The 21,100-nt window shown below is 39.9% G+C and overlaps 1 protein-coding gene across 8 annotated transcripts in view; it reads right to left on the bottom strand.

Annotated features, from left to right (window-relative positions):
• Positions 1–21,100, bottom strand: part of LOC122833397 (plexin-A1-like) — a 228,391-nt gene that overhangs the window by 167,759 nt on the left and 39,532 nt on the right. For all 8 annotated transcript variants that reach the window (XM_044120874.1, XM_044120868.1, XM_044120875.1 and 5 more), the window contains exon 2: positions 6,760–8,195. In XM_044120874.1, coding sequence (XP_043976809.1) covers positions 6,760–7,941 — 1,182 coding nt within the window. In that variant the 5' untranslated portion in view covers positions 7,942–8,195. The remainder of the gene's footprint in view (positions 1–6,759; positions 8,196–21,100) is intronic.

Here is a 21,100-nt window from a genome sequence, read left to right as displayed (position 1 = left end):
TGGTTACGGCTACATCTCACTGCATACAACTAAAGTCCAAAGAACACACATGATGCTCTTAAAAGTAAAGCTAATCTAATTCAAGGCCATTACCAAAAGGGATACTGAATAAAACAACTCCACATAATCATTTATTCAAAAATAATGATATTTATTAATGTTCCAATGGCACCGAAGGTGGAAAAAAGCAGAATTTACAAGGTTATCCTTTAGTTTTGGGGCCTACAAACATCATTAATAATGACAATAACACTTTCCTAGGACAATAAACTTTAGTAATTGCCCATTCTCAGGACCAGAATGACACTAGTTCAAAATAAAGTAAAATTAAACGTAGATGCAGCTTTTAAAGATTTAATGTGTTTGAAAATTAAAGTTTCAATTTTAGTTTTTAGTGTTGAACCTTTCTTTTTTCTTGTAAATGTACTTTCTGCTTCTTTGGTCCCTGTGAAATAAACTAAACATCTCCACATTCAAAGCCTTAAATTTATGGTGCTCTTAAAATAATAGGTTTTTAACAAGTAGTTGGCATATTATCTAACTAGCCGTGTCACAATATCATTACAGAAATAAGATTTTAAATAGCATGTGACACTAAACTAATGAGTAAATCTAATCTTAAACAGAAACAGACATCCTAACTATTGATTTCAGGTTTAGTTTCAAAATCTCACCTTTGACACTGCTGGCCAGACAACAGCTGGTCCACCAGGCCTTAAAAGACGTTTACTTAAAACCAACTGGTTTTCTAGGGTTGATTCCCTGATTGATGCCATGACTTGTGCCAAAGTTCAGAACTCTCCCATCCATCTTGTAATCAAGAGAAAACACTGTGACAGTTTGAGTAATCCGTTGGAACAAGAAGAAAGATGGCCAAGAGTGGCACTTCCCATGAGAACGGGGGATATATTAACTGCCATAGGAGGGAAAGACCAGCTGCACAATGCCTTACTGTCAGCATGACGTTAGAACATATTACAATTGGGGTCTGACAGTGATTGGTAGCTCTGGATTCTGACAGTCTGCATGACATCTTTAGTCATTCAGACGAAAAATTTAAATTCACCAAGAATAAGGAACACCAGAATGATTCATTCAGATACACTTTTCTTCAACTTTGTACAACTTGATAAAAAAATCTTGTTACTTTTCATTTCCAAATTAAACACTACTTAAAGAGTAAAAATGTATTTTCTACAAAGTAACCCCCAGAGCAAAGAGGCTTTATGACTGCCTCAACCCAGAATATTTCACCGACACACAAAAAGATGTGTGTTTCTGAGCCCTCATTAGTATGGCACCTACATTGGAAACACACACACCCTGTCAAAGGGGCTCCGACACACACTCCGAGGGTTGACATGACGGCAAGACATATGGCTGAAGAGGACAGAGCGCTGGCCAGGTGAGGGACACCGATATTATTCGTGCGGCAGTCAGTGTTCAATCACGCTCTCCTCCTCTCCTTTCCCTCTTTCTGTCATCCACCCTTTTCTCAAGCTGTTCCTGGCAGCGGCAGTGAAAAAAAGTTCTGAGGCCATCACTCTTCCTCTGGCCCTGCTCTCCCCTCAGCCAGTGAATCATTGCCTCTCTCCTTCCTGAGCACACTGGCTGTAAAAGGCTTGCTGCTCCCTCCTTGGCTGTTTGTCGTTTCCTCTTTTCCTCCACTGCAAAGCTTTTCCTCTTAGTCCATTTCATCAATTCCTCCTTTCTCGTGTCCATCTCTGTTATTTCCCCAGCTTTTCCCTCCTTGTTTGGCTGTGGTTTAGCTTTTTTGGTTTGTTTTGTTTTTATATATTTGTGCAGAACCGAAGATAAAAGATCATCTTAATCGAAGAAGAGATAATCAGTCTCTCCACTAATTTCTAAATTTTATTAGGTCAAAATGGTGAAAAATCTGACATTACATCCAAAGTTAACCAGCTCTTACTGAAGCAAAACAAATCACAAGAAACGTGACTTAAGGCCCATCTTATCTATAAATTTTTCAGAGTGTAAACCCCCCAATTAATCAATTACTGTATATGTTTCATGGAGTTTGTGATTCAGCAGTGGGGTAACACTGAGATCAGAGCCAGAAGATCCTGTGGCCTGAGAGTGTTGGCTCAGAAGAGCAGAACTAATTTGGTTACTCCAAAATGTGTGGGTCATGTATGGCCAATACATAACTGACAAACTATAATATGGTTCTGATTGCTGTGCTGTGTCTATTATTGTCTAGTAAGTTTCAAATATGAAATATTAAATTCTGTGTTTATGTTTTATAAGACGACTGATTACATTTACTGTGACATTTCATTACTCACTGAAAACAGTGTGGGACAGCAGCCAAAACTGATAATGAGTCAGTTCATATATGTATGCATATATATATATATATATATATATATATATATATATATATATATATATATATATATATATATATATATATATATATATATATATATATATATATAAATCTCTGAGACTTTAGACTGATTGCATAAAACAGAGCTACACAGAGAAATAAGCTGATGACCGACATTGATCAAATTTACACCAATTTCGTTCAGCACTGAATATTAACTTTCTAATCACTTAGTTTTGAAAAAACAGTAAAATCCTAATGAACTGCACAGCTGTGTAATACACACAGCTCTCTCTCTCATACACACTGTGTGACCTCACCTTCGGTCATCCCTCTGTTTGCTATGCAATAATCTTAAAGCCCCTGTACAATTACAATAAAAATGCCTTGCTCACAATTGCAAATCAAAGATTTCTACACTTAAATATTGAGCCTCATTGCTGACAAATACATAACTAGCTTAATTCAACACAAACTGATTTTGGGTTTTTTCTTTAGTTGTCTCCAAAAGATCACTTTCATTTTTCACTTCTTTTTCCTCACATCCTTATCTCCTTACTTCAAATTTCTCAACTCTCTTATACGGGTTTCTTTGGCATCCAACTCTTCCTCTGGTTCGGACTCCCTCTGGTTCTTTCATTTTTATCTCCACCTACATCTTGCACCTCTCTCTCCTTTTGGTTGGCTGCCTCACTTGTTTCGTTTCTGCAACATTCCTGTTCATCCTTTCATGCTCTCACCTCTACACAGATTCTTCTCTCCTGCTTCCCTTCCCATTGCACTCCCTCCCATATTTTCAGTCATCTCTCCTACTCGCTCACTCCTAACTTAGTGACTCGCCTCCACCCTCTCATTCTCCTTTTGTGGAAATGGTTCGTATTGATCCACTCTCAAACTGGGGAGAAGGTCAGGGGTTCACTAATAAAGCTCAGAGACAAAACAAGACCTACACACGCACACAAACACCCACAACACTGCACACAAACAGGAGACAAATATAACCTGGTAGCAGAGCTGAGGTGCTAAATGCTATGCAACATATTTTATCAGACCTGCGTCTATTGCGCCTGAAGATTTGTGTTTACCAAAAGCAGATAAAGTGCAAATGCGACAGTAGAACACACCAGCTTGACGATGGCCACAGGCAAGAAATGATGATACAACGCTGATCTAAGCTTCACACGGGAGGCTGATGGTGCTCTTGGTGATCAATCATGGCTCTGTGGTTAACAGCTGTCCATGCCTGTCCAGCCCACCACCCACAAACCAGCCCTGCCTTGCCCTCGCCTCTGCACCATGGCAGGGTCAACCTGAGAACATTCACCCTCAGCATTAAGGAGTGTTTCCCACACTGTTAAGACTGCAATTCAATTGCTCAGGTTGTTCGGCGGGAACTTTTGGGACTCCGTTTCATGCATTAGTTTAAAATTTCAAGAGCTTACACCACAACTGTGGTGTAAAGATTAGATTTGTATGTTAGCTTTTTATCTGTGCTCAAACTGTTTTTGCATAAGACTAACACTAAAGTATTCAATATATATATCTATATATATATATATATTTACATACATACACAAACTATAACTCCACCTAAAAATTCCCCTAGATCCATTGCAGTGCACATGTTTAGTAACAGAGGAGGTTGTGATAAGGGGTCCAAATCAACACATCCTATGCCTCTCTGAAGGTCTCTTCAGAACGGCGACTCGACTAAATATTAGACATGCATCAAGGCATGTGCTCGAAACCTTATTGTCAGCTTGGAAACTCAAAAGTTCTCTCGCTTTTTTAATTAGGAAACAACAACTGCCAGACTTTCACTCTTCTATGCAAAAGATACATAAAGAGCAAAAACGTAACTATTTTAAGTACTTGTGGGGTATTTTACAAATGAAGCCAGAGAAAGCAAAATTTTAAAAACAGTAAAAACTAAAACCCTGTTTTACAGCAACTTTTTTTCTGGCACATTGTGTGACGTCACATCTCTGCCCCAATACGAACTACTAATGGGAGTAGTTTGACCACCATCTTACATTTATTCAACAGCAGTCTGAACTCTACTACATGTCTTAAATGTAAGAAATTGCAGCTGTACGTTTCATTTAGTCATGCCAGGAACATAATATTACCAGACAGCATGAATGACCTCATAAGGTGTACAGAAAGTACACTCTACATACTCTGTCATTAGTGCTCTTTCATTGGAGATTATGTAAGTTCCTAACACTGTAGTACTTCTGGCTTAGGCTCTTTTCCCATCTGACATCTAAAAGCATTCAGGGCAAAGCTGAACTCAGTGCGTACAGCATTTCAGAGTGTTATTACCTAGGTAATGAAAATTAATTAAATCTGTGGAGGAAACTCAAACATCTGTAAGTAGTAATTTATTCAAATTCCACTTATGCTCTCTTAACCATTTTAATTATTTATTCTTGTAGAACCTTTATAAATATACTGTAGTGATAGTTGAAATATAATTATAGCAAAAATGATCAGATTTTACAACTACGTTTAAAAGAAAGAGATGTTATACTCAGACTTATTTTTAAAAGACGAAGCAACTTGATGTTTCGTTCCATTGACTCTGTTTTACTGCTGGCTGGTTAAGTTATTTCACACAGTCCCTGTTTCCACACTGAAAAATTATCTCAGATTAAAGCTTTTGTGGAGCTGAGGTCTAGGCCTGTTTAGGGCAGCTGAAATTAGGTCAGTTTTAAGGGGCACTGGAGCAGACATCATTAACCTGACGCTGACCTCCTAGGTCTTGCTGCTGGTCTTGGGGTCAGCTAGTCAGCTCTTTTGTGAAGCCATTACATTGTCATTGATGACGGTTTTCAAGGGACGGCAGGTTTTAAGAGGTTGTCTGAGTGACAAATTATTGGTGGATATAATCCTCACCAAAAGCTCAGAAACCATGGTAACAAGCCGTACAGAACGGGATTGGAGGAGTAAAGGAGGGACGGAGTGATGCATATCTGTGAATTTATGAGTAAATGGATCAATGAATCTGTGGCAGGGATCAAACATGAAGGTTGCAGCAGTAAAAACATTAAATGTTTTTTTAATTTAATGGCATGGTGTGTGTGAACAAGAAAATTCTTGTAGTGAAAGAAAATCCAATAAAATATCTATAGATCTGCATTTGATTGAGAATTTATTGGGGTTTCATGAAATTTCCAAATCAAGCTCAAATTTCACATCTAAATTTGGTAAGAACATATGGTCTGACAATTGTTCAAATTTAAATTTATTCCTTTGTGTTAAATAAAGGCAAGAATTGGTCAACTTGTTAGTATTTCATATATAAAATATTTAACACAAGTAGCAGGAAGATTAGAAGAAAAAGCTTTCAATGCTGTTCTTAGAACTTTACATCATTCCTAGGAAATCAGAAATGGGTAAATTTAGCATAAAAAAGAAAATGTTTTACAAAAACCAGAACATAGATATGATTCTGATCTTTGTATATCTAAATAGTGAGGTTGTTTGACCTGTGTGACATAGAACCAGGTCATCCAGTAATGACCACCAACAGTTCAGTTTAATCAAGTGGAAATAAATGACATCCTCTGTTTTACAGCCTTAACATAGACAGTCTCATAAAAAAGGAACTGAAAATAAAAGGGAGGAAAAAAACAGCATCTCCAGTAATTTTACAGAATGTAGCAAGAGTGAGGTAAAGGAGATGAAACGCAGCACTTTCAGAAATTCACGTTACTTATCACAAATCTGTACCCTTATGCTAATGAAGACTAACAAAGGCAAACATTCCCAATCCTCTAAATTATCCTACTCCACTGGATGCAACACAAGCTGAATGCTTTATGTGCATTTCATGTTGTAACATTTGAAATATGTTGACTTATAGGTGAGGTCTAATTGGTATATCTCTTCTCCTTCGGTGTTGTAAAGTCGCTAGTATGCGTCTGTTTAAGCAGCGTTTTTTGTAATGCATGCAAGGCCATGCTTTGAGGCTCAGTTGGTGAAAAACAAGTCTAAGTTGCACTATATCCCAGGATCTAACTCTGCAAAGCACTGAATCATGCTGAGTGCGAGAGTGTGGATGTGTCTGGGTGCTCCTCCTGAGTGACAGTTCACAAATCCAGGGGACTGGGCTAATGATGTCCCCTGTCTGAGTGAATCAACACTCCAAGAGTTTGTTGGAGGACAGAGGGAAAAAAAAGAATAAAAAAGTAAGGGAGACAGCAGTAAGAGAGATAGACAGCCAGATACTGTTAATATTCCACAATTGCAAATCAGATTTAGCGTCAAGAATAGCAATTTCTTCTCACTGCTTAAATTACTACATCTGTGCTTATCAATGCTAATAATTTTATCTAGATTGTCAGAACAAAATCTCAAGCCAAATCTAGTCAACAAAATGTGTAAAAACAAATATGTGAGCTTACTGAGTTGATGCAGTCGAGCTCTTTGTTAAGCAGCCAGGGTAAAGAGAGTTTCCCTTCTCCCCTGTAGCAGGACTGAATTCGTTCCTTGATCTTCTCCTTGATCTTCCTCAGAGTGAACAGGCACAATGCAGACTCTTTGGGTGGCTTTGCCCGATTTTTCTGACCCTGAGAGAAAACCGTGAAAAGGATGTCTTCATTCTCGGAAATCCCCAAAGAGTTGGCCAGCTGCCGGCCTGGTCGGGCCAGGAAGGCGTCCTGCACCAGGCGGTACTCTATCCCGTCTTTGGTGCAGCCAATGGGGAACTCCACGTAGGAGTAAAACTTTGGATCGTCCATGCAGAGTCGAACAATTTTGGAGGTGAAGAACTGCTCCCCACTGGCATCAGGTGAGGTCAGTTTGGTATCTAGCTGCATTGTCAGATAATAGACAAACTGTTCACTGCTGAAGCTGTACACATAATAGATGTCAAAGGCAGGGAACTTGGACAGAGTGTCTGAGGGGATCTTAAGCTGAGAAGAGACAAACTCATCCTGATAGACGAAGCTAAACATGTCCGCATTTTCTTCATTTTCCATGAGTTTGCGACTGGACAAGGTAGGAAAGTACTCAGATTTTCCATCAATAGGTGTTCCAATGAATAACTTGCTGGTAGGACTTTGAGGGGAGCTTATGATGACCCCTGACATTGTCCCTGACTCCGCCACACTGGAGAGGTAGTGTTCCTTGCGGTGGTGAGGCTCACCAAGTTTAAAGAGGTCATCCAAACGCAAGAACTGGCAGATGCCCTGCGAGGTGCTGCCACAGGCGATGAGACGGTTCTGTGCGTAGTCTATCAGGAGCAGCTTGTTCACGTTGGGGGTTTGGGCCAGGTCGTGAGGGCAGGACTGGACACTGGGTGGAGGGTAACATTTCTCATTGTCCACCACTGGGCCAGTCATGTGGCTACGCAGTTTAGTCAAGTTTCTGGACAGCTTGAAAATCCAATTGACAGCTCCCACATAGACTTCTCCAGTCTTGTTGTGGATGGCTAGATGTGTAAGAAAATGCTCAGCAGGGGCAAACCGTTTGAAGGGTGGGGGTTGACCTCCAGAGAGGAACGGGACCATAAGGAGTAAAATCCCCAACAGGACAAGCAAGTTCCCCTGGCCAGGGAAGGCTAATGTCCGAGAAAGAGGACACATATCTGAAGTGTCCAGCGGCGAGGCTTGGGGGGCGGGGGAGGAGAAAGGAAGAAGGAGAACAATCTTTGCTGCTTAGATCCAAGTCAGGATTTTATTCTTTGCCTCCTCTGCTACTAAGGAATGAGAAAGGAGAGCTTGAGGGAGGGAGAAGGACCAGGGAAGGAGAAACAAAACTCCTATTGATCCACTGTCCTGTTTTCAATGCTGTGAGCAGTCATCAGGAACATCATCCAAAGAGGCACAAGGTTGCAGCCCTGAAAAGCAAATAAGAGAAAATATGTTAGAGTCTAAAAAAATGTCCTTTTGATTAGGCATCAAGGAGAAAGAGAGGCTTAAAAATGACAAAGATTACACAGATAAATGAGAAAAGAGCAAGGTTGACATTTGCCTTGGTAAAACATAAGTAATATCAAATCAAGTCAGGAAGGCAAATGTGTCTGCAGTGAATTATGGGCAAAAATGCAAGGTAGCCAGGAGTCGATTATTAAAAGCTCAGAATTCGAGTATAGCCATGAGTTATGGACTCACAACATTGAATCTACTAATATTTCATAACTTTCAGTGTTACAGTGCCGCTGTTGGAGATTTGTTCTTGGAAAAACTGCTACTGGGGATTGTAGCATTGACAGCGAGCAATTTATAGCTTGGTCTGCTTAAAGCTTTTCCTGTCATGGTTTGTACTGTAACAAGTTTTTCCATATTGTAATTACCTATGGAGCTCTGATGGGCTAGAAATGGGCATCAGAGTTGTATAGCAGCCAAAACGTCACAGCAATGCAGCATGATCTCGTACTGTTTCCTGGGCTGAGAGAATCCAGTCCGATATACAGATGGAAAAATCGCTTTACTATTCACTTCTGCGGCAAATGTTTTATGTTTTTCAGTATCTCACACTTATGGTAGTGATAAACCTTTAAACATGGCGTTAATGCATACATATTATCTTAATAGCTTACAATAACTCCGCAAATGTTCTTTTTTTTTTTTTTTTTAAACACTTAAAGACAGTCTGAAAACTGCCCATGCTGTAATGCATCTGGCTCTGTTCCCTTATCCACTGTAGTGCCTGCCTGTTCAACAAAGCTCAAATGGAAAACTGAAGAGTAGGGGTTTGGCAAACATTTATTTTGCTTAAAGGTTTACTCAAGGCAAACTACAACATATTGTTGGCACTCAGTGCCGATAAAGAAGTGTGCTGTTTCAAAGGGTAACAACGAACATTTTTTTCATGGATATCAAAACGTAAGAGAGAAATTACAGAAATCGCTGACAGACATGATGATGTTTTATGTTTTTTGTAATTTTGTAAATGTTCATTCACCCCATCGCCTGCACCCACTTATCCTTGATGTTGGGGTACAACCTAGACAGGTCACCAGTTCATTTATTTATTTTATTTTATTTTGTTTGTATTATTTATTATTTCACAGGGACAATGCAGTCAAACACAGCAACAGAACAGTGTCTCCAGCTGATGCAATGCACAAAGAGTACATAGCTAAAGCTAATTCACAACTCCAGTCCCTTGTTGTGCCTTTCTATGCAGCACACACACCAAGAAAATTCAGACACACACAGAACAACCAACCATGTGCAAACAGTTTGAAAACTCAGGGTACTTTAGAGTAACACATTATGTGTTTGGGCTGTGCAAGGAAGCTGAGTTACTCAGAGAGAACCTACAGATGTAAAAGGAGAATTTGTAAACACTATGCAGAAAGACCTCAGGCTGGGATTGGAACCTATGACCTTCTTGCTCCTGGGCAACAATGTTGCACCATGTACTCTCTGCTAAATCAAGCTGGTCAGTGACTCAAAAACATTTGGAGACCTCAGTTCTATGAATTTTGCTAACTGCGCTATTCTTTGTTACACAACATCTACTGCTCATCATTGTCTCTGGTCTTAATATAACTAATTAATAACAGAACATAGAAAGATATATCATGAAGGCTGTTGGAGTCTTAAAATTGTTTGATCCACCTAAAATCTTTGTCAGCTACATCATCAAAACTGAATCTCAGATCTCTGATTATTTGATTTCTAGGCACAACAGAAAAAAGTAAGTGGACAGATAGGCAAAGGAATGCTTAGAAAAGTATAGTAAAAGAAAAGAAGCAAAGCAAACTGTCTATTAGTCATTAAGCACGCAGATCTAAGGCTAATCTGTTAATCAAGTCTGGTGAGAGGCCTCAATCTGCTGAATAAAAAAAAACAAATTTGTTGAGAAAGCAGTTGGGTAATAAGTAAGGCAATGAAACACCTCTACAAGAGCCATCTTTGAAATGAGCATTAGTCACTCTGCTGCACAGTGTAAATAACAGGTGAGAACGGAAGAGAGCAGAAGGGTTAGTCCATGCAACAGTAAGTCAACACTCAGTTGGCACAAAGCTAGCTCTGTCATCTTACACTTCACCTTGAAAATCACTCATTTGTATGAAACAGAAAAACTAGATGACAGGGAAAAAAGCAGTAGAAAGCTGAAGGCACGCTCTGTAAAAGTGGCTAAAATGGATGTCAACAGCATTTTAAATCAACTCTGCCTTTGCTTGAAGTAAACATCAGGGGAGCCCTGTAGAATGAGGCACTTCAGCAAGAAAACTGCAGACAGAAGGGCCTGAGGTGCAATTATCAGATATACCGCTACTCTCCACTCTGTGAGATTAAAACGACTTGACGCGGATCATGGCCTCTTTGGCACAGGCAGATGCAATAAAGTGACGAGCCGGCCTATAAAAAAAAAAAAAAAAAAAAAAAAAAATCTTGTTCAACAGTACAGTCGCGCTGCGCGATGAGAGCAGATGTCAATTTAAAGCGTGGCAGCGTGTGAGGAGGCCGGCTGCCTCATTTTCCTTTGTCATTTCTAAGAGAGGCAAAGACACAATGAGGCAGAGAGAAAACGCCAGCTAATGCCTGATAAAGAATGCGAGAGAACCTGGGAAAAAAAAATGTCCCTCCTGTAATTTCTCTTCATTTAGGTCAGGCATAGCTTGATGTAAGAGAGTGTGAATCTAACGACAAATTGCATCTGGAGTCTGTGGCTGCTTTTATCTATTGGGCAATAAGGCATAATGAAACACGTTTTAAGAGTGAGAGGGGATGATGGATATGGGATGGAAAATGGAATCATGCTGATAATGTCCTTACTAATGGACCCTGAGGAACATTCACCCTCAATCCTCAGTCCCCTTCTTCACACACTTAAGTTTCCTACATATTTTGCCTGTGAAGAGTCCAGACTGAGTTACCCAGTTCCAAGTCCTTTCTGCCTCTTTTTTTACAAAACGAAAAAAAAAAAAATCTTTCATAAGCATTGGGTACCATTGGGATGGGTTGGGATATGAATGAGTGGATGGAGCCTCCTGTTAATGAGACAGTTTGGATATACAACTATTACTCAGTACTCCACCTTTGGTTGCCATGCTTCAATCAAGATATAGAAAACAAATTCCTGTCCCTTCCGTACTGAGCAGGAATTCTGTTAAATTGTAAATGGAGGTTTTGACTCGACTTCTTGCGTACATTCCTCTCACTCAAAATTTTCCTATTTTCTCTCCCCACTCTTATTCTCGAAAACCCTCTTCAATTTCACTTTCCTCCAGAGCTTAAAGGAAATGCTGGGAAGAGCACTGGAGGAAGGATGCGAATCATATTTGGCTCCATCGGGGGAAAACATGTCAATCATTTGGGCATGAGCCCATCTCCTGCCTCAGGAATTAGGAATCAACGAATTGGGGGAGCCGAAGCCTTTATCAATTAAGGAGAAAGCATTAGAGACACTAGGCTGTAAAGGGGTGAGATGATTGGATTTAATATCGGCACATCCCATCAACTGACAGGACAGGAAGCTGTTCCAGTAGGAATTGGAAACTGGGAAATAAATTGAAAGTAAAGGAGGGAAGGGATTCCTCCTCCCACCCCCGTCTGATTTTAAAGACAAGCGAGATGGTTGCATGTTGTTAAAAATCCAGAGGCTGGTGAGAGGTAAGCCGTTAGTGAAGCTGAGCTGGCTAACTTGCACTCTCAGCCTCCGCTCCAAAGAGGCTGAACCTGTCCGTTCAGATAACGTTCCCACTGTAAAGCCGGGCTGATTTATTGCCGTTGGCATATCAATTACAGCCCTCAACACTGGGGGGAAAGAAGGAGGAGAAGAAGAAGATATCAAGAGAGAAAAAGAGAAAGGTGATGAGTAAGGAAGAAAAGCAACACATGGACAAATTTTCTGTCTGAGGCTTTTCATTGCAAAATCTGGGTCACATCCATTGAAATATCAACACTAAATCCCACAAAGACAAACAATAATTCACACGGGCAGCAGAAATATCCATTACCGTGTTAAATTAAAGAAGAAATGACCTCCATGATGATCTGCCCTCTCCCTCCTTATTCAACAGCTAAAACACTCCAGAGATTGGATACTTGCCCAGGGGAGGAAAGGGAGATGCGAGAAGGGTGGGAGAGGAGCTGAACGGCACGAGGAGACGGCAAGAAGCAGGTGGAGGGGGTGGGACGGTTAGAGAGGAGGACAGATAGACGGGGACCCAAACTCTGAAGCCTTAATCCTCTTGCAGGGTCTGCCTAATCCCGCCGTCACTATCGAACATATGGGAAGAATGGATTACCATCCCCCCCAATGCACTGAGGGGTAGATAGGATAGGCAAAGGAGTGGGTAACGATCCCTGGATATGCTGTAAAAGTAAAACAAAAATAAAGCTACGCACATCTAGTAGAGTTGGCAGAAATTGGGCTTTTCCTTATTTTTGGGCTTTGAAAAAAAAAATTAAATACACTTGGGTTTGTACTCTTTCACGCTTTCTGCAGGTTGGTAAGGTGTTGGTTAGTCGTGTACAGGCTAGTTACGCCACCAGTCTGGCATATGTCCCAGTCAGAGGGTGTCCATGCGGCTGAGACCAATAGGAGCAGGAGTTAGGCCTGACCACCTAACCCAATCTGGTTGACAAAGTGCCTGTGCCAAACCACAAACTCAAATCTCACTGCAACTAACTAATCACTCCTCTCTGGAGGATTACTGGAATATTCTCAAAAATATCCAAACCCATCTGTCACCATACATGGACATTTGTTCATACAGGGCCCATTTTTCCAGCTGGTTGGCAGAAGATTTTAAACACTTGATTTCTAGAGTTATCTCAGGTCAATATAGCCATGTACTGTAATACCAGTAATTATTTTTTTGTCACTTGAAATTTGCAAAAAAGACATTTGGTGCTAAAAAGAAAAAAAATATAGAAAATTAGCAGGCACTTTTTAGGTGCCAAAAACAAATACCAGTGGGTTGCATTCAATTCATCTATTAGGACTTGACAGCTTTCAGATGGAGAAACTGAACGGCAGTAAAGCAGAACTCCATTATGTGGTGTCTTCTATTGTTTCCTTCCTGTCTTTGCAAAGAAAACAAACCAACTAGTATGTCATAAGTAGTACTAAAAGCTCCGATGACAGCTCTAGAAGCAAGTGCATGTGCCCTTCCTGGCTTACATCTGTGAAGACGAAACTAATGCCTTGGATTAGAAGTGCTGAAAATGTTTCTCTGAGATGTTGTACCTTACAAAAGTATTTCTACCACTTCAACTTTAGTGAAAAACTTCAAAGCGCATGAATACTTTTTGTAATGTTTTCTCCCTAATAATGGACAGATGTTTCAGCCCAGATGGACAGATGGAACCCTGTAAAACACTGCCATAGTTCTTCCATCAATGCAAGGGAGGAAAAATAGCCCAAACCATCATCTTTGATTTCCTCTACATTCATTTTGTTCAAGTATGTTTGACAAGAGTAAAAGTTTTACAAGAGTAAAAGTTTTACAGCAGCCATTTTACAAGCTGGATTAATGGAATCCCAAAACTGTATATAGATATATATTCTAAATTTTTACCTAAAGACAGAATCATGAGACATGAAGCAATAAACCAAAATATAGCACATTTCACACGACACCAATCTTCATTTTGTTGGGGCTTGTATCAAAAGGTCGGAACTAGTCTGAAGATAGAAATTGCAAGACTGCCTTTTAACAAGTTGGCTTGAAGACGTATTAATCACGAGGACAACTGCTTCCCTGAAAACCAAAGTGCAGTGTGGGTAACAGATGTGTGACAGCTGCCATTCCAAGAGTGGAGACAGATTGTGGGCACTACATCACACAAATTATTCCTTTCCTCTTTCACTGCAACTATAAAGTCACTCACACACATGTATTTCCATAGGAAATGTGGTTACCCTCCAACGTATTCAGACAGACAGCATTACACAAATATATGGCTGCATTTGTATGCATGTCTGTGGCACTTAAATGCACCTGTGCTTGGTGGCTTATTTGACCACATCAGATTGGACCGCCTCATGTATTAACAACATTTTATTTCCTTGAGTACATGATATTCAGTCAAATCACTGATCATGACGAGACATCAGAGGATGTTTGAAGATCTAGAGATCCTCAGAAATCCTCATCACGTCTGAAGATGCAAGCACAAGTGTCACTTAAGTAGAGATAGGTGATATAAACAAAAAAAATCCTAAATATTTTTTGTGTATTCAAAAGTTTCCATGACCTGCACAATTTTCTGAATTGTTATGGGACATTCTGGATGATAAGTAAAAGAAAAATACACAATATGTTGATATACAGAATTAATATGCAGTAATGTTTAAGAGAGGAAATATGTTTAAGTATAAACCAAAATGATACAAATCTCTTCTTGCCCTTATAAAAGCACATAATGTGGGTCACACATTACCACCTTTTTTATTGCTATTGTCATTTTCTGTTCTTGGATTACATATTTTAATTGTTTTACTGCCCGTCGTTACCACAGGCATGTTTGCATAAATCCAAAACCACTGATGCGAGATTAAAAAGCAGTATGAAGATTGGAAACCCCAGTGGGCTGAAAACAGCAGTATTTGAGGTCATGACAGTTTTTTTGTTTGTTTGACAACAATGTCGCAAACTTTGATGTATTTTATTCAGAATTTATGTCAGAAAAAAGAAGGAAAAGTGCATTTTTACATTTTGAACATTTTTAACAAGTCAAAATCTAAACCGTGTGGTGTGAATTCAGATTCAACCATCTTTAGTCTTGACCAGTAAACCTCTCGAGACATGGCAGTCCACCAACTGCATTAATCAAAGCAGTCAAGGAAAGGTTACATTTACATTTATGATAATTAGGATATACATTTTAAGACCAACACCAATAAAGAAAAAAATAATCTGAAAATGTAGTAACTTCCGAGTTACTATACACACCACACACTCTCCATGTATTTTGAAATTACACCTTGATTTGTGACATTGCCCAGAACTAAACAAAGGTATACATAAATGAGATAAATCTTGCGGGTTTTTTTTTTTTTTTTTTTTTTTTTGGGGCGGGGGTTATAAAATGACTTAAATACAGTTTTTCTGGACCCACCCACGCACACATCCACAAGCTGATGGTAGTGAGCTACTGGATTGTAGCCAAAGCTGCCCTGAAGTAGCCTGACAGAAACAAGGCTGCCACACACCGGCACCACCAGCCTTTCTGACCACTACCAGTACGCAATGTGGGTGAACCGTCTTTCCCAAGGACACGACAGTTTTACAAAGCACAGCCTCGAACTGGCAGCCCAACAATTACGGGACAAACTCCTTTATGTCTACAAAATGGTGGTTTGTTTATATATATAAAAACACTTTGGCAATCTCAGCTGTCAGCAGTATGGATGCAGGGTATCTTTAGTGTGAAGTTATGGTTTACACAAAAAGTTTTAAATAAAAGTGTATTTAACACTCTTTACCTCAATACCCCTACGTAAATTCAGCAAAAGTTGTAGATAGGTGCATACACCTTTTAATCAATTCTATCTGTCCAGTTTTTACAGCTGGCCCTTCTGAACTGGATCAGAGGGAATCATCAGTGTGGAATTCTACACCTCTTCAAAAACACACAAACCAAGCAATCATCCGTTGTACCCGAGCTTATCGTTGTGCCTTCAGACTCAGCAGCCGTTTGGAATCTTCTCTGAGTAGTTTGAGCTGGATGGTGAACGCCACCATCCTTGTGCTCTGAATGGTTTATGAGCATTGTGTCTAATTTGGCTGCCGAACACTGACTTGAGCGCCCCAGGCTGTCTCCCAGGCATGCAGCCCTTGTCATTAAAATAACACATGAAGAGCAGACAGACTGTATTTGTTCCCTCCTTTGCATCTATCCCAATAATCCCACCACAATCACCTTATTTCTTTCTTCGGTTTTACTGAAAAGCTCAAATCGGAGTATTTTTTCACGTGTTCTGCGTCTTCTTAGCTCTAATGCAACACAGACGGCCAACTTAAATACCACATCTCCCAAAACAAATTTAAGGCGTGAACATAGAAGCAGATTTCCCCCTCCGGATTTCTTCAGCCAGGTTTGAAAAAGCACACAACACAAAGACCATGATTCCAGTTGCTATGACAGACGGAAGCACCGATGCACCAGGAACCAGCTAAAACCAACCCACATTTTAAATAGGCGCACACAGACACACAAACACACCGAGATTAGTGGTTTATTCTTAATCTCTGGACTGTGTTAGGCGACTGGCTCTTTCTTTCTGTGATAAAACCTGTGTCTCCCAGTGTCTGTGGGAGTGTATGCGTGTACATGCAATGCAGTGAGAGGTAGGCAACATGTAGGTCAAGGTCAAAGGTGTCGTGTGAAAAAAAATAATAAAAATTTTAAAAAATCATCATTTAACCACCAGCTCAGTAAAGCAAGGACACATTGAGTCGTGTGCTGCTGCCTGAAGTATTACACTAATGCTCTTCATGTTTGATAAGGCTTTAACTGAACAAGGGCAGATGAATGATCAGCGGTACTGACGACAGGAAGCAACAGGATGCTGATTATCTGGGCTATAAAAAAGATTCTTATGTTTCAAGCGGCATTAGATGTGTTTTTATTTCTATATAAAAGCCTCTGTTACTCTTCATTCTAGTCTAATTGTTTACATTCTGTGTGTGGGCAGCTTAGCTCAGCGGTTTCATTTGATTCTGGCATGTAGAAGGGATGCATCTAAAAGTTGCGGGGTAATAAATCTCTTGAGGGCTGGACTTTGGAAACCCAGAAAAGTTTAGATTAGGATCACAGTAAAGGCTTCTAGGATGCCGAGTTTTTAGGGTTTAATTTTGGAAAAGTTTAAACCATTTTTCTTCCTATTCTTGATTATGTCCCACTTTCTTGTACTCTATGACATGAAAACACAATGAAATACGTTAAAAGTTTATAGTTTCAAAGTGACAAAAAGTTGGGAAGTTTTATTTTCTAACACCTGTCTGTATGTCATGTGTCTCAATAAATATCAGATAAAATTTAATGTTTTCAGTTCTAATCCCCCATCCCTATGGTAAATGTATATAAAACTAGTAGAACCAACTTGCTAATGGTGACCTATAAATGTTTTCACTGAACATTCAGACTGAGTTGTTTTTATGAACATCCCAATATAATCATTATTACAGATTTGTTAGGGATCTAAATAATAATTAACACATATGTTTGAGCTATATTTTGAACCAAAACAGCCACAGAACCAGGCCTACAGGCCACTACACAGAGAAACTGTTTGATTACAACTAATGATCCCTGTCCTTTAATCAAGAAGCTCACAGTTCCTCTAGTGAAAACTTTCTCCTTGGCTGTAGAAAGTTGCAGAAAGTTGCGGTTTTAGCCATCCAGGCTGGCTGTGCAGGTGCTGATATCACGAAACCACAGCTGAGGAGAGATCCAGTCAGCAGACTGGTTGAAGTGGGACACAGCTGTGATAAAATGAGGACATACATGATGAATGTGAAATGACAGAACACCACGGAGTGTGTTCGTGAAACATAACCCAGACTGAAGTCCACTGTGTAATGCATGGACAAAGACAAAGTTGTGTTAACAGCGCTTACTGTTAAAACAAAGCATGAGCATTCCTCCGTAGCGCTGCTTATATTGGACCTCTGAGCTCACTATAGAGGAATGCGGGCCGCTCAGCCGAAACAGCTTATTACCAAACGCTGCGGTCCAGGACTGAAACTCCCCGTTTACTTTCCCTGCCGAACAACCTTCATCTAGGAGCTTGTCTGACCCCTGACACTTGGGGCACTGCTTTGTAAAAACTTGCCACTGAGTGCTGATTGCTGTAAAAATACGCATGCCGCTGCAAATCGACTCCCAAATGATGTGAGGATTGTTCTGGTCAGAGTGGTAATGAGAGGGAGAGGGGTTTCATCAAGGAGAAAATATACAGTATATGGTATAAGGCCAATATGACACAGATGTAAGAGTCCTTTTTATCTCTTCCCTGAAAAGATTTGATTTCATTGATATGAACAGATTTATCCAAAAAATTAATCTACTAATACTCTGGAAAGGCACTCACATCAGATGTGAGCATGTCAGTGAATCATCAGTAATTGGTTAATCTTCACATCCCTGTTGAGCTCAAATCATGTTTTGACTGTGTGCTGTTGAGCAACTCACTCCATTGCTTCAACCTTGCCGCATTCTTGTTATTAATGCATTACAAGAGGTCAGGAGGAACATAACAGAGAATGAATCTTTGATCTTACATGATAAAGAAGTTGGCACACAATCTAGGCGATTCTAAAAATGTTGCAAATTTTTGTCTAGACTTATCGTTTAAACTGAAACAGACATAATAGGAATCAGATCTACTCTTTGCTCTAACATGTACATTATCCAGAGCATTTTTTTTATACCAAAAAATATATTATGCTCTAATGAAAGCACTAAAATCAAAATGTCTAATCGCACACAGACACAAGAGTGGGACAGGACTGGCTCACGACTGGCTCGGACAGCAGCCTTATCCATCTCTGTCCATTAAAGGCCATACTGTTTCCGGATACATGCTGTTGAGTAATGTCAGTAACCATATCAATAGTTATGACGGCATGGCCCTCTCCCAGCTCTAAATGCTTTAAGACGGGCGTGTGGCTTGTGTCAAATGGCATTTAGCCGATTTATGTCCACTTGGTGGGTCGGAAGACAGCTGGGTAAACGCAGATATCTGAAGCAGTGGGAGCACAGCTCCTCGACAGAAAATCAGAGCTAAAGAGAACAAAGGAAGCATATCCCAAAAATGAAAGTTAATTGTTATGTGATTGCAATAAACTATGCCTAAACCACAAGTTATTACAAAAAACAGGAAAATCCAACGACAGTGTCAACACTACACAAAGGCGGAATCATGTCCAGGAACTCAGTGGGACGGGACTATTCTTTCATTTTGTTTGGCACAGTCACATCTGAGTCATGCAAAGCCAACTCCAATTATCTCCTGACACAACGTTGTGAACCTGAAACAAAGGAAGCCCATCTATCCCTGCCGCTTTTAGCTCAGGAGTCCCGCTTTATTCCAGGCAGCAGACGGTGCAAATTGCAAAGCAAGCCTGTGAGTTTTGCAGATTTCCTGTCCATGTTTTCAGTCGGCGCATAATAACACAGCTTTGCATGCATCACTGATTCACTATATATGGAAGACAAATGTGTACATGTACGTATGGGTGCAAATGGCTAGGATGGGATTCTTGAAACAAACAGGATTATTGACGTGCACAATAATCTTATCAAATGTCATATAAGAAGTTGAAGTGAGGTATAAATAGGGTTGCAAAAAATTAACCCGTTTGGCCTCCATGCAAAAAGTCTACAAGCAGAATTGGCAATTTAGCACAGAGCTAAAATGCTAATAGTGAAATCAGCAGAAAGCCTTCACCAATTCCAAGGTGAAATTAGTGAAGGCAACATCATATTTGCAGGGTTACTTTTCAGCAGCAGGGACAGAAGTTAGAGTTGATTCAGATAAATAAAGCTAAAAACAGGACAAACCAGGTAAAAAACAAGTTCTTGGTGGAGAATTTGTCTGCCATCCTGAAAATGACCCTAAGCATACAGCCACAACTATACTGGAATGGTCAAAGCATCATTAGGAGTTATGGTCCAGTCAAAGTTCAGATGCAAACTGATTTGAGAATCTGTATTAGTTCTTGAAAGGAACCATTTACAAACTTTGTCTGTTCAGCTCAGCTTGATGGGTTTTGTTTTTTTTTTGCATACAATAACCAAAAATGTAAGCCTGTAGATGAGCAAAGCTGTAGTTTTTCCTGCCAGTCTATCACATAGAATCCCAGTAACATGAAAAAAATGTTAAATATTTTAAGGGATATGCAAGTCATTGTACCGCATTTATTCATTTATCCTGGCACAGATAAAATTTCGTACAGACAATAAAGAAAAAGAGAGGAGAAATATCCTGAGTGAAACCAGGTGTATAAATGACGCCGTAAAGAAGGAGAAAAATGCAGAAGTTAAAAACGATGTGGTGGTGAAACCAGAACAAAAACAAGGGAGTGATAGAGGAGCAGGATGACAGAAGATGGTGATACCTTTACAGAGAGTCACCAGGGTGTAACGAAGAGGAATGGAGAGAGATAAGAGGAGAACAATCTGTCTTTACATGTTTAGCCAAAAGGGATTTTATTTTCAGCAAGTGGGCACCCGAGTGCTTGACATATAACAGGCAGCACCACTTCAAATCCAGCAAAGTACTTCAAAATAAGCAACTTTCCCAAGGATCAGATTTTTAAGAGTTTAATCAAGTGCTTTAGATTGTTACTTATAGGCTTACAGGCATTATTTCTGCTCCTCTTTAAGTATACTTCCTTATTCTGAAAGCATCAAAGAATAAAAACGTTTGAAATCTTTTCCTCATTACCATTTGCATTTCTAAGTAAATTAAACTAAGTCAGGCAGGCACCCCGAATAATTTAATCTTATCAGTGAAACTGAGGTGTAAATTTTCACAAAGCCTTTTCTCTTTAATGGCTTTTGTCCAGCAGTAATCATCTTAAGATCTCCTGAAAGAACAGAGCTCAAGGCTAAGACGTTCAGCATTACAGTCCAAGTGGAATTCCACTCTTCTCTCCAACATGATCAGAACAGCATGTGAGGAGCCTAGCTGTTCTTGGAGCCATCCCAAAAGGAAGGGCCGGGCCTACTGGTCGGTCCAGAAGGACAAGTAACATCTGTGAGAGTCACGAGGCCGATGTAGGGAGAGTTTAAACACACGGCAACCTCGTTTTCATTAGGTCAAATTGAA

The sequence above is a fragment of the Gambusia affinis genome, linkage group LG07 (assembly GCF_019740435.1).
Source record: "Gambusia affinis linkage group LG07, SWU_Gaff_1.0, whole genome shotgun sequence".
In the NCBI taxonomy this organism is placed as follows: domain Eukaryota; kingdom Metazoa; phylum Chordata; class Actinopteri; order Cyprinodontiformes; family Poeciliidae; genus Gambusia; species Gambusia affinis.
This window is presented reverse-complemented; position numbering and strand designations above follow the sequence as displayed.